Below are 16,002 nucleotides of genomic sequence, written 5' to 3' on the forward strand. Positions count from 1 at the left end.
GTTCCAAATTCTCAAAAGGCAGTTTTTGGGTTTTTTTGTTTTGTTTTGTTTTTGGTGTTTTTTGGTAGAATCTAAGATACAGAACAATGATTTATAATTTAGGTAAAGTTTAGATACTGCACTGGCACAATTTTAATTATGCTAAAATTCAAGATTAGCAGAAAAAACTTGCAAAGGCAGGCCTTTTGGTAATCTGGTCCTTTGGTTAGAACAGTATTTACTTTTAATTCCTAAATTGGCCCAAATATAAGGTGACATTGATTTTAGAAGAAGCCTCCCCAATTTCCACAGAGATGAAAAACATAAAAATACACAACACACACACCATTTTAAAATTAAATCATTACTCAAAACATAACAAAACAAACAAAAAACCAACCAAAAATCACAGTTGCCTTCACAGCAAATGCGTAACACCTGTGGAAACCGGTGTAGGAAGAAACCCTGGTTCTTCTCTTTCTTTAAAGACTACCACTCACCAGCCAGTGGGGTGAAGAAGGTGGGAAGGGAATAAAGCAGACAGGAAAACAGAAGTGAAAGAAGGGTCTGCAATGCTACTAGATACTGGAGAGAGGAGGCCAGAAAGGGGAAGGGTATGGGGTGGGGGAGGAATAGAGGGTAAGATTCATAAGAGCTCTCCATGAAGTTAGACGGGACAGAAACAGAGACTGTTGACCCTCTCAGCACTGGAGGCCTAAAAACATTCCTAATATATTCAATAATAGAGTTTCATTATTATTATTTCCCACAAAACAATATTCCTATATTTGGGCCAATAAGATATTTAAAAGCAACCAAAATACAGCAAATATCACCAAAATGTTACACTTAGCACACACCAAAGTCCTATCATTAATGTACATGCAATGTTCCCTTGACAAGAATATCCTTTGCATGTAATTTCATAAAGGGTTAGTGAATTCTCTCAGCAGGATCTCAAAAGTGTCAGTTTAAATTACTGTTCTTAAAGCTTAAACAAACAAAAAATGCTATCAGCCCTGCTCTCCATGACGTGATTCATATTTCCTGCTTTCCTAAAAACCAGAGTGGCTAGTGTTTTGCTATCCATCAAATAATACTGTGAAGAATGGGCTACGCTGTGTGTGACTGTCCCCATCGAGCCTGAAACAGGCTCTCCAAATCTCGTGCCTCATCTCATCCACCTGGCATTGCTATAGCGTGCAACCTGAGCTGTAGAACCAAACAGAGCAAGGGGCTTAAACATACGTATTTGATTAAAGAGAAACCATATGAAAACTTGTCATGAATTTACTTGCATATGTTCCCCTTTTCTTGGTCCTTTCTTCCTGCCTCATGTTTTCAACCCGTGGAATGGAAAGGGGGAGAAGCGTTGCCTTGAATCATTAGAACCTGCCCTGAAACAGCAACCAAGGCAGCTTTTCTGTGGAAACTGATTGGTCATTCTTGGTGCGGAGGAACCAGAGCCCGTATTGGCTCCTGAACCCACTATTCCGTGGCCCTCCCAATCTCCTTCACGCCCCTGTACCTACCACCCAGTTACTCCTCCTCCCTTCATTATTTGTCTCGTGGTAATTTTTGCCTGGGGGTGGATCCAAATCGATGGCTCCTCAATATATGGGAAGTCTTGCAGAGCAGACCTACACCCTGAACTCTCTTCTCCCGAACCAAGTGCTGAAGCTCTAAATCCTGCCCCCCAAACATCTTGACCAAACTCTTCTTGGTTTGCCCGGGACTTTCCCAGTATTAGCACTGAAAGCCCCACGTCCTTAAACCCCTCCGTGGTTAGTAAACCAGCATGACTGGTCACCTATATGGACCAACTTCTGTGCAGGGACTGTCACCCTCTTAACTCTTGCCTTTTATCTCCCAGAAATATATTTAAAGTTCTGTTTTTTAAAATATCTTTGTCTTTGGTTTCTCCGAAAGGAGTCGGAATTACTAGACCCCGTGGCAAATCTACTTTCTTATCGATAATTAAGGCAGAATGAGTCACTTTTCTTTAGCCACTTAAGCTGAAATTCTCTGGGATTAAAGAAAGTTATGTAGAGATAAGCTCCTGATTCGTGCAAGATACTGCTCCAGAGGGGAAGTTATGCAAGCAAGCCCGACAAAGCCGTTGAAATGAAACTGTTCTTAAAAATTTAACCTACACATTTTTCCTCTAAATTTGGTTTCTTTGGAACTCTGCAGTGAGAAAAAAAAATAAAGGCACAGCTGGAACATTTGGAGGGTGTTAAGTTCAGAAATTGAAACCTAAAAGTGATATTAAAAAGAAGTGCCATGAGGGAACAAATGTGGGTTACCTCTGACAGCTCGCCAAGTAATTGCTATTAGGAAAATGGAGCAAATCACATCAAATGAGAAAATTAACACAGGAGATAGAACTAAAATAATATCAATTACAATTCACATCAAATATCAGAACACGTGAGCAAATTAGTTTTTGACGGTAAAATTACCTGCCCACAAATCAACCAGTGAAGGTGCTTGTAAATATATAATTTCCAATATCCTTCTCTAGCCATGGAGAACTAATTACATAGAATCATGCTACAGTACAAACAGTATAGAGTATTTCAGTAACTATTTGTATATTAGAGTACTGTGTTTTTAAAATATTAAGATAGGTTCATTTTATTCTGATAGCTTATAAAGAATACAATTAGAGCAGATTAAATATAAGGCTAATTCCTGTTTAAAACCTGACTTTACAAAAGGAAATATATATCATGGTGTGTTTTAGTGAGCTTTAGTTATTTAAACTTGTAAGCAGTGTAAACAAACACAATCTATCTATCTATATATATATAGAGAGAGAGAGAGAGAGAGAAGACTATTAAAATTATTGCAAGAAATACTTGGGAAAATGTCAACACATGAGGCAGAGTAAAAAGCATCCTTATCTAAAAACCATGCCTCTAATTAAAGATGAATAGAATGTTCTGAGATTAATTTTAAAAAACACATTTTAAAGAACTGAATATTATCAGAAAGCTGGTCTGCTGGAATGAATATGAAAGCATCTTTAGTAAAATGGTCACTGCCTGTCTAGCAGTATCTGAATTATCTGGACTGAGCTTGAAAAACAGAGCATTCATAACACGGGGTGAAATTAGTACTGCCAGTGGTTTAAAACTCACCCGCAGGAAATATTTCCGTTTCTAATTTAGGGCTATTTAAACGTGCATAGAAAAAAATACCAGAAGTTTATATCTAGACTGGACTGTGGAGATGGTGAAAGTTGTCGACCCCCTCCATTTCACAGCTGAGCAAACTAGAGCACAGAAAAATAAAATGCTTTAATATCATGCAGCTAGTTAGCGACAGAACCAGGACTAGAATCCTGGACTATCAATATCTAGATTGGGGCCTTTTCCGTACTATCACAGTATCTCTTCCTGGGAAACAAAGACAGGAAACTTCCTGTTTAATTCACAGGACCGTAATGACCAGATAATCGTAATTATTTGCACCTTGGCAGGTAAGAGTAGCTACAGTATTTAATAAGCACACAGACTTAATAATTAATGATAAATGAAAGACTTCTTCGGTGAAGCCTTTGAGCGCACCAGAACTAACAGCAGGGAGGGGTTAGCTTCTGTTCTCATAGGGCAAGAGAGTCTATACGGGCGAAAAGGTAATTTTAGGAGATGAACAGTCACAGTGCCAGAGGTCTGGCAATCAAGTCAAAAGAAATATCAGGAAACTTTACGTGGCGAGTAGATTCCAGATGGGGAGAAAGCACCCTGGATATCGACCTGTTGCCCAGCTAAAATAGAACCAAGTCCTAGAATGCTCTACAACAAAATTTTTATCAACAGCTATGGCATTTATCTTCATTTCTCCACAATCTCTCACAAGCACCCACTTCCTTTTCCCTGTGGCTTCATTCAATCTTTTTTTAGTGTTCCCTATCTTTCAAAAATTCTTCATGACCTCCTTCCCTTTTATTTTTAAAATTTTGTGGAACCCATGGGGGAAACACATTAGGTGGGAATGGCAGTCTTTACAGAGCTGTTAAAAATCACTCCAACTGTGAGGATATTAAATAACCCAGACTCTCAGGGACACGAGGTGGCAGTTCAACACCTACGGACTTGTGCTGCCAGGTGCCAGCATGCCCGCTATCAGAAGGGACTCTCCAACCCACACTAGGTGAACAACCACAGCAAGGGCTGCTCCTGTGCCCCCGCCCAGGGACCGCCATTAGTCTTCACAGGAAACACGGGGGTGTGAAAAGGGAAGAGTCATAATCCTGTGCATTTTTAAAATGTTGGTGGCTTGTAGATGCCCCATGGAACAGTTTACAGCTAACTCCCTTATTCCCACCATCCACAAAATGCCTACTTTCTAAGTAAATTGTGTAACGTGGATTATTTTCCTAAATGATGAAAAAAGTGAAAGAACTGATGAAATCCAAGGAATTGATGGGTAAGGGAGAAACCCCATTCTGAGGATGCTAACTATCAGATTAACTTTTGTCACAGTACAATGCATGGTAAAGCTGTTCGGAGAAAATGTTCCTGAAGCAATCGTGTAGTGAAAACCATATGTATATACAACATGAGAAAACAATCTTTTCTAAGCCTGATTCCCCATGGGCTCTGAATACAGAGTTTGGGGTCCCAATTCTGGCTTCTCGCAGCTGTGTAACTGCGGATGACTTACTTTCTCATACCCTAGTTTCTTCATATATAAAATGTGCCTGACTTCCTAAGATTTGCTGTGGGAATTAAACGAATACTGGTGAAGTCCTTAAGCAATGCCTGGCCTGTAGCATGAGCACTGACCACTGGCCTTCTCTGCTTTGGAGGTAATACCATTGCTGTCTGTGGATGTGAACGGAGCTAAAGCAATTCACCACTACGTATCTTTCTGCAGCACAGTACAGGGATCTAAAACGTTTTTGCAAGTAGTAGTTTCTTTAAATCCCTTCAAAATTTTGATCTCAGTGAATAGAAGATACCAGGGGGAAAGTGTGTCATCCATTTCTGAGGGGAGAGAGGGTCACTGCTCGTAATACTCCAAGCACAAAGGAGCAAAGCCTGGCAGACGGTTGCAGGTTCTGATTCCAGACGGCAGGCTTTTATGGAGGATATGCTCAGTGCTAGGCTTTCTGTCTTCCTTCATCAAATGCAAGCTCCTGGTACTCAATAAATATTTGGGAGGTGAATGAATGAAGCGATAAATAAGACACAGAATTGCTTCTGGTGTGTTTGTAATCCAGTGGAGTTCTGTAAGGCTAGGGGGTTAGGGTCCCTCCATCTACACTTATGGTGGTACCTTTATTATCATTTCGAAACAGCCACAGAGTTTTTCTTTAGATACTTTAGGTAAAGGTGACTGATAACACTGTTATTACAGATAGAAAATGATTGGCATATATTTCCAAGGATGCTCTTCTTTTCCAGCTTACTTTATCTAGTCATTCTGTGTGTGTTTGTTACAAACGCTTTGAGAAGAGGAATTCTTTTAGAGTAGGATTTATGCCAGATAGCAGACTGTCAAGCCTACTTATTAACACTTTACAAGATTTTGGCGGTTTTATTGGGCTCAGCCCAAAGTTCTCAGGAGCTGTTAAAAAAGAAACTGTTTTTAATAAAACCTTTTAAAAGTAGGGCTGTTAACCTAAACTCACACACACAAACACACACACACACACACACACACACAGCTTCTATAATGTTTCTACATGCATCACTGTATTCAGAGCTGCATCCAGAAATTTTTAGAAGACTGTCAGATAGTGTCGAAGAGTTCAAAAGGAAACAGCCCAAACGGGGAATAACCAACCACACACATTTCTATTTACATAAAGTAGCAAAACAAATTCCTGAAACTTGGGAGCACTTAAAAAATTTCTTGGTTGTGCCAAAGTTGACAAAAATGTAAGATGAGGCTCTGTTCAAGAAAAGAGGGATGGATTTTATGCTCTCAAAAAGGACTCTGCTTACCTAGGATATGTATTGATAGTTTTGTTTCCGTTTTAAACAGAAGCAACCATTAAACAAATGTAAACTGATAGCTCAGGCCAAGAGTCAGAATTGAAGATAAAGACAAGACTGCACGTAAACAGGCAAAGGTAAAAGAGGTTAAATTCATTAGGAAATCTCAGGCAGGAGAAAAGACTGAAAGTTGATATTATTTGCAAGTTTTAGGGATTGTATTGGATTTGCTTATTCTTAGCACCAGTACACACACACACACACACACACACACACACACACACACACAGGGCCCACGCACGAACTTGAATAATTGTCTTTTAACTCAAAAATATAAACTCTTGGCTCCTGCTCATATGCAGCTTCTAGGGATCTTGTTTGCGAACAGTGTTTCTTATAGATTCTCACAAGCTAATTGCTAAAAACATTCCATAAGTTTGAAGGGTATACACTCTTTCACCATTTTAGGCACACACTCTTCAACACTGTTTACGGCATGTGGTCTAAATCTCTACAGGGGGGCGCCTGGGTGGCACAGCGGTTGGGCGTCTGCCTTCGGCCCAGGGCGTGATCCCGGCATTATGGGATCGAGCCCCACATCAGGCTCTTTCCGCTATGAGCCTGCTTCTTCCTCTCCCACTCCCCCTGCTTGTGTTCCCTCTCTCACTGGCTGTCTCTATCTCTGTCGAATAAATAAATAAAATCTTTAAAAAAATAAAAATAAAAATAAATAAATAAATAAATCTCTACAGGAAAGAATGTAAAGAACTGGCATTTATAAACCAGGCAGGAGCCTCAGTTATGTCAGGTAACCACATCTCAAAATCAGAAAAGAACTTAGGAAAGAAAAAGGTATTCAGACTAAGTTAGAAAATGCACTTCAAAAATCCACAGGAAATGGAGCAGACCGTACCTTGAATAACTCAAACTCCTTCTTTGGCATCAACAGCTAATGACAAATGATGAACATTAATTAAGCACATAATACATACACACATCGGACCAGCCAAAACAAGCACAGCAAACAGAGTTTCCACAGATATCACTTTATAAGGATACGTAAATTGTACACGAATTCTTTATTTTCAAAGTTTGCTTGACTCTTGGATTCTAATGAGGCCAAAAGTCCCACTAGATAAGTACAGGACCCGTGCTCTACTTGAATGCCATGAGGAGCCAAAAGTAACTAAATGAAAGGTCATGGCGGTAGGAGTATGATTGCAATTCTAGGTCCGGACAATCTGTGTCTTACTAAGCCTAGACCTGGCACGAAAATTAACTGTGTATTTATTCTATGTCGCTTCTACTCAAATCTATGATGTTCTTATGGGGTCAGTTGTGATCTGTTGCTCAAGATTCGGAGAATTAAAATAATTCTTGCTGGGGGCATGATACAGAAGCCACCGCAGCTTCCCAGGCTTACACGAGCTGGTCCCTCCATTCTGCCTCGGCCAGCGGAGCAGACTCTAAAGATCCTGTCACAGGTCAAAAATCCCAGGGTTTAACAGCGAGTGAGTTCAGAAGTTAGGGTGAAAGAGATACCCAGGGTCACCAAAGTCCTAAAAATGTAGTGTATCACTCAAAACTTATTTAGGATCAAGGAGAGAGAGCCTGAACTATCTACCCTATATCATAAGTGTATTTTAATCATAAAATCAAGATAGGAAAAGTATTATAGTCCAACTGAAGACTCATGTCTTAGTGTCAGGTGAGAAGAGTGCAAGTTCAAGGGTAGTCAGTGGTAGAACATTTAAGGGAATGAGGGCAAAAGATGGTAGAGATGAGCTGCTGGATACTCCAGCCACTGTCACAGTCCCACCCTCTATCAGGAGGAAGCTACTGGATAGAGAGGCTCTGGGCAAGAGTGAAGACGCAGAAATACTACTCTCCGCATGTCAGAAGCATTGTAGGATGGGGGAAAAATAGCATTCAGAGAAACAGTTACTTACTGGCAAATATTTTGAGCAATTTTCTGAAGAAATAAACCAGAAAAAAAAATATATATAATTCTTCCCTATATCTCTCACCATTGCCCCTCAATTACCCTACGAAAAAACTATACAAATTGTACAGCAAATTAAGTCCCAAAATGATTAATACACAAAAGGTATTAAAATCCCCCTGAAAAGTGATGAATTTGAAGTTTATAAAAGTTAAATTTTTGCTAAAAAGTCATAAATACCTGTATGGTATGTGTATAAGGTGGATCAGCACGCCCTAATCCTGATTCTGCAGGTCTCACAATATCCAAAATGTTATTTGGCACAAATCCAGAGTCTCCACTCGCATTTCGAACCTTCCACCATTGCTTCCTATCATCCAGGATCTGTCATCATGCAAAAAGATAAAGGCATCATTCCATACCAAAACCAATCTATGAAAGAAATTCAAGAAACTCTTTTCACTTCTAATAAACGGACTTACATATTGTGGGTTGAATGATTTCCAGGAGTTACACTAATAATCACTAGTATAGGACAGGTATGGAACCACCACTATCATGAATATACCTGAGGTCCTCATTACCTACCAAGAAGGTTTAACTATTTGCATTATCTGAAGTACTTACAGATGACTAAGATGACCTGCTTGGAAAGGTCATTTGTCTACATCCTTCGAACAGGAAGGAACAGTATGAAAACCATTATTTTTCACAAAAACTATTGTGCCTATCCCACATTATTTATCAAAGAAGATGAACTCTCCATTATGACCTAAGAAAGAGATTTGGGAGTCACGGTAGGTTATTCCTAGACTCATTAGCCTACTCACTGATGGGTACATTTGAGCAAGGGTACTAGGGCAGGAAGCAAAAAAATGTGTTCTTATTAAAATATTATGATGCATCTACACAACTAGCCTTGGTTCCAAAATGAATAAAGCCCAGAAGAAGAAAGAGGACAAAGTAAGACAAGAAATCCAACCTCTGTCCTCCACCCCCTCCCCCAGAAAAACCCAACAAACAAAAAATAAAATAAAGCAGGTCCCCTCCTAAATAGATCCAGGCATCTCTAATATACTTTCATCCTTGATAAAATAAAATAACACTGAAGAATAATTCCTTGACCTCTGCATTTCTTTGAGGAAGGTTCAGATATATACCAAAAGAGGAATACAATAAATCCATTTTATTAAGAGTATAAAAAAGGTAAAATTCTATTACCTCTAAAATATCATCCTTTAGAACTGAGAGCTCACTGTTGTTCCTTGCCACAAAGTCGTACTTGGATTTGGCATATTTCTTGGGTTGTGCTTTGAGTGGATCATAATTTCTATAAAAAGAAAGAGAAATTATCATTCAGCTAGCTCTTCCTAAAGGCTGAAAACAGAAGTAAGACATTAAGGCAAGCTAATTCCTACCAGAAAATATTCTGACAAATTATTTCAAGAGTAGTTTAGCTTATCACATTTCATAGAATATGAGAACTAAAAAAAACTTCCGTGTTCTTACTATTAAAATGAGCAAACTATGGCTAGGGCAAAAACAAATAATACAAAATCACAAGGTTAGTGGGTACTAAGCCGAAACTAGAATGCAAATCTATGAATTCCTTGTCCGTGAAATATACTGGGATATTGCTTTGTTAATTAGCATCTCTATCATGCAAGAACTAGGACAAAGATCAATGTTAGCATTCTTTATAAAATTAAAGGAGACTGAAGATAATTTCCATAGTGGTAATTTAAATTATATGTTGATTTCACTAACTCAAGCAATGTCTTCAATTCATATTTAAAAATTATGACTGAGTGTCAATTTTTAGGAAAGCTTGTCTAGTCGTAAATTGCAAGGAAGGGTACAGATTAAAAGACTAATAGCACTTCCTAATTAATTAATTAATTCCCTATAAACTTATTTTAATGGTAAGAATAGATCCAAGAGTCCTATGTTTTTTTTAAAAAGAAAACTTTCTTAAAGAACCAAATATTTCCTTTAATCATTAAATGACCATTAATATCATCAATGTCCCGATAATATTTTATTCATTTCAATAATAACTTTAACTGTTTTTTATTAATTTTACTCCCTCTTTTCCTTTGTTTACCTTTCTACATTTCCTTACTCATTTTTACAAGAGAAAAACCAGAAAAGAACTAAAGATGTTTGTTCATTGTCCCTGTCAAGTGGCCCACCAGGGTCCTCTGGAATACTGAGTCCCAGCAGGGCCAGTATGACAATTGTGGACACAATGTATCATGTCATCACAGGCAATCTGCAACCTCTTAGCAACTCCAGAAGAGTTAAGGGACAATGAAAAAGATGACCCGTAAGCTATGCTATCAACTGGCCATTTTTGATATATTAAAAAATAAGAAAAAGTGAGAAAAGTAACATTATAGCCAAATAATTACTGTATAATAATAAAAAAAAAATAATAATAATTTTAAAAATGTTCCATGGACTTCCCACTCCTACTCCCTAGGTTACGTGTTTACATTCTACTTAGATTTCATTTGGGGGGGGGATAAAAAAATTCAACCACTTCAAAAGTCAGAAAAGCAGTCATTTCAATCCTATCTTTCTTCCCTCAAGTTCTCCCCTCCCATGATCTAGAAAACAATGACTATTAATAGAGAGCTGAGTATACTATAACAAAAGCTAGAATAACTCTCTGCCACTGTGTCTCTGAACCAGCGAGTCAAAAAGAAAAGTACACTCTATTTCTTGAAGTCTTTGTTATCTCGAGTGTCTCAGAGGTGACTGCCTAGCATGCACTTTGTAAAGTGCTTTAGAATGTACAAATCTCCATAGTTTAGTTTCTTGTTCTCTACAGATTAAATTTAGCTATGATATTCACCACAGTAATCAATCTGAAAATCATACTTTGTAATTTTTCATATATATATGAAAGTTTTTTAAGAGATCTATAATGTATCAAAACGTATGGTTTTGGAGTAATAAATATGCACTTGATAGAGAGCAGACCTGGAGGCGGCAATGATCGGAGACATCTCTAAAACACAAACTGCTTTTGGATAGCAGTAACCTATAATCCCTCAAAGGTGAGGGCTCTAAATTCAACAGGTGGTTTACCTAATAGTGTGGTAAGTTTCACTGAAGAGTGACTACACTTCGCATGGCATTTACTGAGTTCCAGGAATGTAACAGAGTTTAGGGTAATAAAAGTTATTATAAAAGCAAATTGCGAAAAAGGGAAAAGAAAATATTAGGATGAGTAAGAAGTTAGTCAAGAAGAATTTCAATGAAATAATTTTTAAACTTCGAAAATAATTTTCACATATTATCTACTAAAAATTGAATCTATAATTATAACTTATTTCATATGTTGGCATTTTCAAAATGTATTATTCATTGCTGACTTTATACTCAATATAATATGTTACTGGTGTCCTTAGAGTAATATCTGTAAAATTTCCACACCAATTATTTAAGTACTACCTCTGTTATCATTCCTAAAAAATCAAACATTTTAAATTCCATCTTCTTTAGATTCTATTAAGAAAAAAAATATAGTGAGAAGGAGGAAAAGGAATACAACACTCATAAGTTGGTGAGGCTTTGTCTCTACCCCACTTCATCTGAATGACCATTCTCCCGTATTTTTTTCACTTCCTTTTCTTTCTCTTTTGTAGACGGGTTGGCCACAATGTCAGCCTCATTCGCAGAGGCTGGAAAACGAGACCGAAGAAGTGAACCTACTCTTTTGTGCCTTTATTTTTCTCCCATCTCAATTCTCCAGCTTTGCCCATACTGAATTTTTTTCAAGAGTGAAACTATGGGAAAATAAATGAAATATAAAACTGGAAAGTGAAAATACAATATAATAAGATGAAATGGCAAGAACGGCAAATAAGGCACTGATTCCTTCTAAATATTTAGTTTATACTTCAAAATAGTTCTATCTAAAGGAAGGTTTGTTTTTGTTGGGGGGAGATAAAGATGGAAATTGTTTCCTTTAAAAGTTACAGAGCTAGAAGGATCCTTAGAGACCATCTGGTATTAACTAATGGAGAGTTTCAAAACAATTCTTTCTTCTTAATTCAGTTTTTGTCAGAGCATCTTTTTAAAAAGGGAAAGTCATCCAAAGGCATTTGCACTAAATTAGAGTTATAGGCTGGAGGTTTTCCAGTAAGAATTATAGACTAGAGGCTTTGTTTATCAAAGCCAATTCTATAAAGGAACAACTGAAACGTCATCAAACAATTAACAGATGGAAAGTTTAAAGAAGTAGTGAACAATGCAGACGCCGGGACCTTTACGTGCACTAAATCAGAGACAGTTATCCGCAGCTCTCCAAATGGTGCCCATGAAATGTTACCTATCTACGTGGCGATTAGGAGTTGGCTTAAAAGCCACAGCCGCTTCCCCTTGGTCCAGATGGGGCCCTCTTGTGTACATGTTATTGAATGCATACCCATCCGCTGGAGGATACTCTGATACACTGGACTGCTGAAAGACAGAGGAAGAGAGATTAAAGAGTCGCTAAGACTACTGGAATGAGCACTAACATCGGTCAACAAAACCCTCCACTGTGGCGTGATCAGTTTCTCATTTTCAAGTGCTTGACCATTATTAACAAGTTATGAAGTGGGAGTGACACATTTTTGTCAAAGACCTATTTATAATAGGAAAAGTCATTAGTACAAAAGCTAAATTGTAACTCTGAAAATAACTGGGTATACAAGCAATAAATTCTTTCCTCAGGAATTTCAGTAATAGGTGATTTTGGTATTAGGTATACTTTAACAGCTTACATAAAATAAAATTGGTTTAAAAACAACAAAAAAACTTTCCCCTCTTGCTCTCTCTGTTTAAGAAAGAGACCCTTACCACTCTAGCAAAGTAAATAATATCACACGAAAATCATCTAAACTCTGTGCATTAAAATTATACTACACTCTCTCGTTTTTTAAGGGTGCACAAACCCTATTTGTATTTTTTAAAAAATGGCAGCCACTATTATCAGATTTACTTTAGAGAGAAATACAGAAAGACAGAAGGAAATACAGAAAGAAACACATTGATCTTGACAGTCAGTACAGGATAAGACATGCTGAAGTAACTCCTTTTTGTAGTTAACCCAATTCTAACATGAGTCCACTGGGTGCTACCAGGAGAGGGAACTGAGGTCTATGGGCCCCAGTGAGCACCATGGTTTCAGAGCTATGGGGAAAAAAACAAAGAAACAAAGAAAAAAAAATTCATGTAAAGATTTTCTGCTGTGTGCTTCTGTGAAATGAAGTACGGAGGAGGGACAATAGGCCGTGAAGTACTGGAAATCCTTGGCTATGAACTCATTGGGGCAAAATATATGAAACTGGAAATGTTTTAGAAAAGTCTGAGATATATGTTTACTATAGTTCATCCTCAAGACCGAGTTGGCAGGAGTAGGAATGTGTTTAAACACAGATGGTGTAGGTGAGGCTTCTCCGATGTACTAGGGGTGGGTGTCAAAGTACCCACACTATATTACTCCTTTAGAATATGCTTAATGCACAAATACAAAAAAGCAATTTTCTCCATTTAAATACCTTTGCTTAAATCATCAACAAAATGAAAAAAACAACTACAGAATGGGAGAAAATATGTGCAAGTCATGTATCTGATAAGGACTAAAAGTCCAAAATATATAAAGAACTCATATAGCTCAGGAGAAAAACAAAAACAAAACAAAACAAAAAAAAAAAACCCAACCAAACAAGCAAACAACTCAATCTAGTTAAAAAATGGGCAAAGCAACTGAATAGCCATCTTCCAGAGAAGACATACAAATGGCCAAAGGGTTCATGAAAAGGTGCTCAACATCACTAATCATCAAGGAAATATAAATCAAAATCACAATGAGATGTTACCTCACACCTGTTGGGACGGCTATCATCAAAAAGACGAGAGGTGACAAGTGTTGGTGAGGATGTGGGGAAAAAAAGGAAACCCTAGTACACTGTTGGTAGGACTGTAAATTGGTGCAGCTGCTATGCAAAACAGTACGGAGGGGAGTGCCTGGGGGACTCAGTCCGTTAAGCATCCAACTCTTGACTTCAGCTCAGGTCACGATCTCCCCGTTGTGAGATTGAGCCCACGTCCAGCTCTACGCTCAGCAGGGAGTCTACTTGGGATTCTTTCTCTCTTTGCTTCTGCCCCCAATACCTGGCTCATCTGAGCTCTTTCTCTCAAAATAAATACATAAAATCCTTAAAAAAAAACAGTATGGAGTTTCTTCAAAAAATTAGAAATAGAGCTACCATACTATTCAGCAGTCCTGCTACTGGGTATAATACTAAAGGCAATGAAATTAGGATCTGGAAGAGGTGTCTTCATCTCTATATTTACCGCAGCATTGTTCACAATGTGGAAACGACCTAAGTGCCTATCAACAGATGAATGGGTAAAGATATGGTATAAATACACAATGGAATATTATTCAGCTATGAGAAAGAAGAAAATCTTGTTATTTGCAACAACACAGATGGACTTTGAAAGCATTCTGCTAAGTGAAATAAGCCAAAAAAGAAAAGAAAAAGACTGCATGGTATCACTTACAAGTGAAATCCAAAAAAAAAAAAAAGTTGAACTCATAGAAACAGAGAGTAGAAAAGCAGTTGTCAAGGGCTGGGGGAAATCGGGAGAAGTTGGTAAAAGGGTACAAACTTTCAGCTATAAATGAATAAGGTCTGAGGATCTAATGTAAAACATGGTGAGTACAGCTGATAGCACTGATAATATTGTGTAATTACAATTTCCTAATAGAACTTCAATGTTCTACCAAAAGTAAAAAGATAATACGTGAGGTGACAGATGTGTCAATAAGCTAATTAACTAGATGGGTGGGGAGGGATCCTTTCACAAAACATATCAAATCACCAGATGAACACCTTATATATCTTATGATTTTGTCAATTACACCTCAATAAAGCTGAAATTAAAAATGACAAATAACGGGGCTCCTGGGTGGCTCAGCCAGTTAAGCGTCTGCCTTCAGCTCAGGTATGATCGCAGGGTCCTGGGATTGAGCCCTGCATCAGGCTCTCTGCTCAGCGGGGAGTCTGCTGCTCTCTCTCCTTCTGCTCCTACCCCCACTCGTGCTTTCTCTCTCTCTCTCAAATCAATCAATAAATAAAACCTTTTTAAAAATGACAATTAAGTAGCTTAATTAATTTGTTTATCATTTCTCTAGCGGAGAGGAGAGGCACTAGATGATTAGGCAATGTTTTATTAAAGGCTGTTACAAAGCGGGGGGGGGGGGGGGTGCAGAACCTGTTAGAATCACCCTCACCTTTGGCTAACTCTGAACAGAACAGAGTGAGGTCAGGCAGCATGAGATCACTGGGTCCTGGGAGTGACTGGAAATATTGCAAGGGAGGAGAGAAATGATGATGAATGACTAACTGTGATGACTACACAAGCTTGTTTAGGGCTGCCGCTGGTTCAGAGAAGTAAAGAAGTTGAGTATTGCCACCCATATTTGACACCCCACGTCACCTGTGCCTTTCGATTCTACACAAAACCACCAGATCCTGAATCATCCAAGTCTTGCCCTGAGTGTATTTATTTTAGTAGCAATAAAGTACAATAAAGTTCCTCTTCTGGGGATGATTGCATTTTTTATGCATTTTAAATCACCATTTGTTGACCTCTTTTCCAACAAATTCTTAAGGCATAAAAATCCCCTAAAACAGCTAGCAGGCGCTTTTCATTTCATTTTTTTAAAACCTTTGAACAAGTACTTAAGCCACAAAATGGAAAATAGTTTACAACAGGAAAGAGATAACTCATTACAAGTAAGGATTCTCAATAATTCTTCCTTTAAAATTACTTCTTCAGTGAGTATAGGCAACTTTTACACTGGAAGCCCAGAACACACTACTTTCTCTTTAAATACACAAGTTTTTGAAAAAGAACACACAAAAGTGAATTTCTGAGGCAATACATTATTAAGTGGATGTATTTTCTTATTTAAGATACAAAGACTGTAAGCTAGAAATTTCCGTGATTTGAAAATAGTCAGCTGTAACTACAGCAACAAGTATGTCATAATTTCATGTTCGATTACATCTTTTTTCCTCTAGAAAAGCTGTCCTCTATGAGGAAAGGAAATCCACAGCACTGAGGTCT

General features: G+C 37.9%; 1 protein-coding gene across 4 annotated transcripts in view; it reads right to left on the reverse strand.

Annotated features, from left to right (window-relative positions):
• The window catches only part of EPS8 (epidermal growth factor receptor pathway substrate 8), a 178,628-nt gene that overhangs the window by 11,904 nt on the left and 150,722 nt on the right, over positions 1–16,002 (reverse strand). For 3 of the 4 annotated variants that reach the window (XM_019799146.2, XM_034644769.1, XM_011224299.3), the window contains 3 exons: positions 12,209–12,339; positions 9,091–9,199; positions 8,110–8,253 (listed from right to left, as the gene is read on the reverse strand). In XM_019799146.2, the coding sequence (XP_019654705.1) occupies positions 8,110–8,253; positions 9,091–9,199; positions 12,209–12,339 (384 nt within the window). The remainder of the gene's footprint in view (positions 1–8,109; positions 8,254–9,090; positions 9,200–12,208; positions 12,340–16,002) is intronic. The other variant, XM_034644770.1, reaches the window with a different exon arrangement.

This window comes from Ailuropoda melanoleuca, chromosome 16, assembly GCF_002007445.2.
Source record: "Ailuropoda melanoleuca isolate Jingjing chromosome 16, ASM200744v2, whole genome shotgun sequence".
NCBI classification, from domain to species: Eukaryota; Metazoa; Chordata; class Mammalia; order Carnivora; family Ursidae; genus Ailuropoda; species Ailuropoda melanoleuca.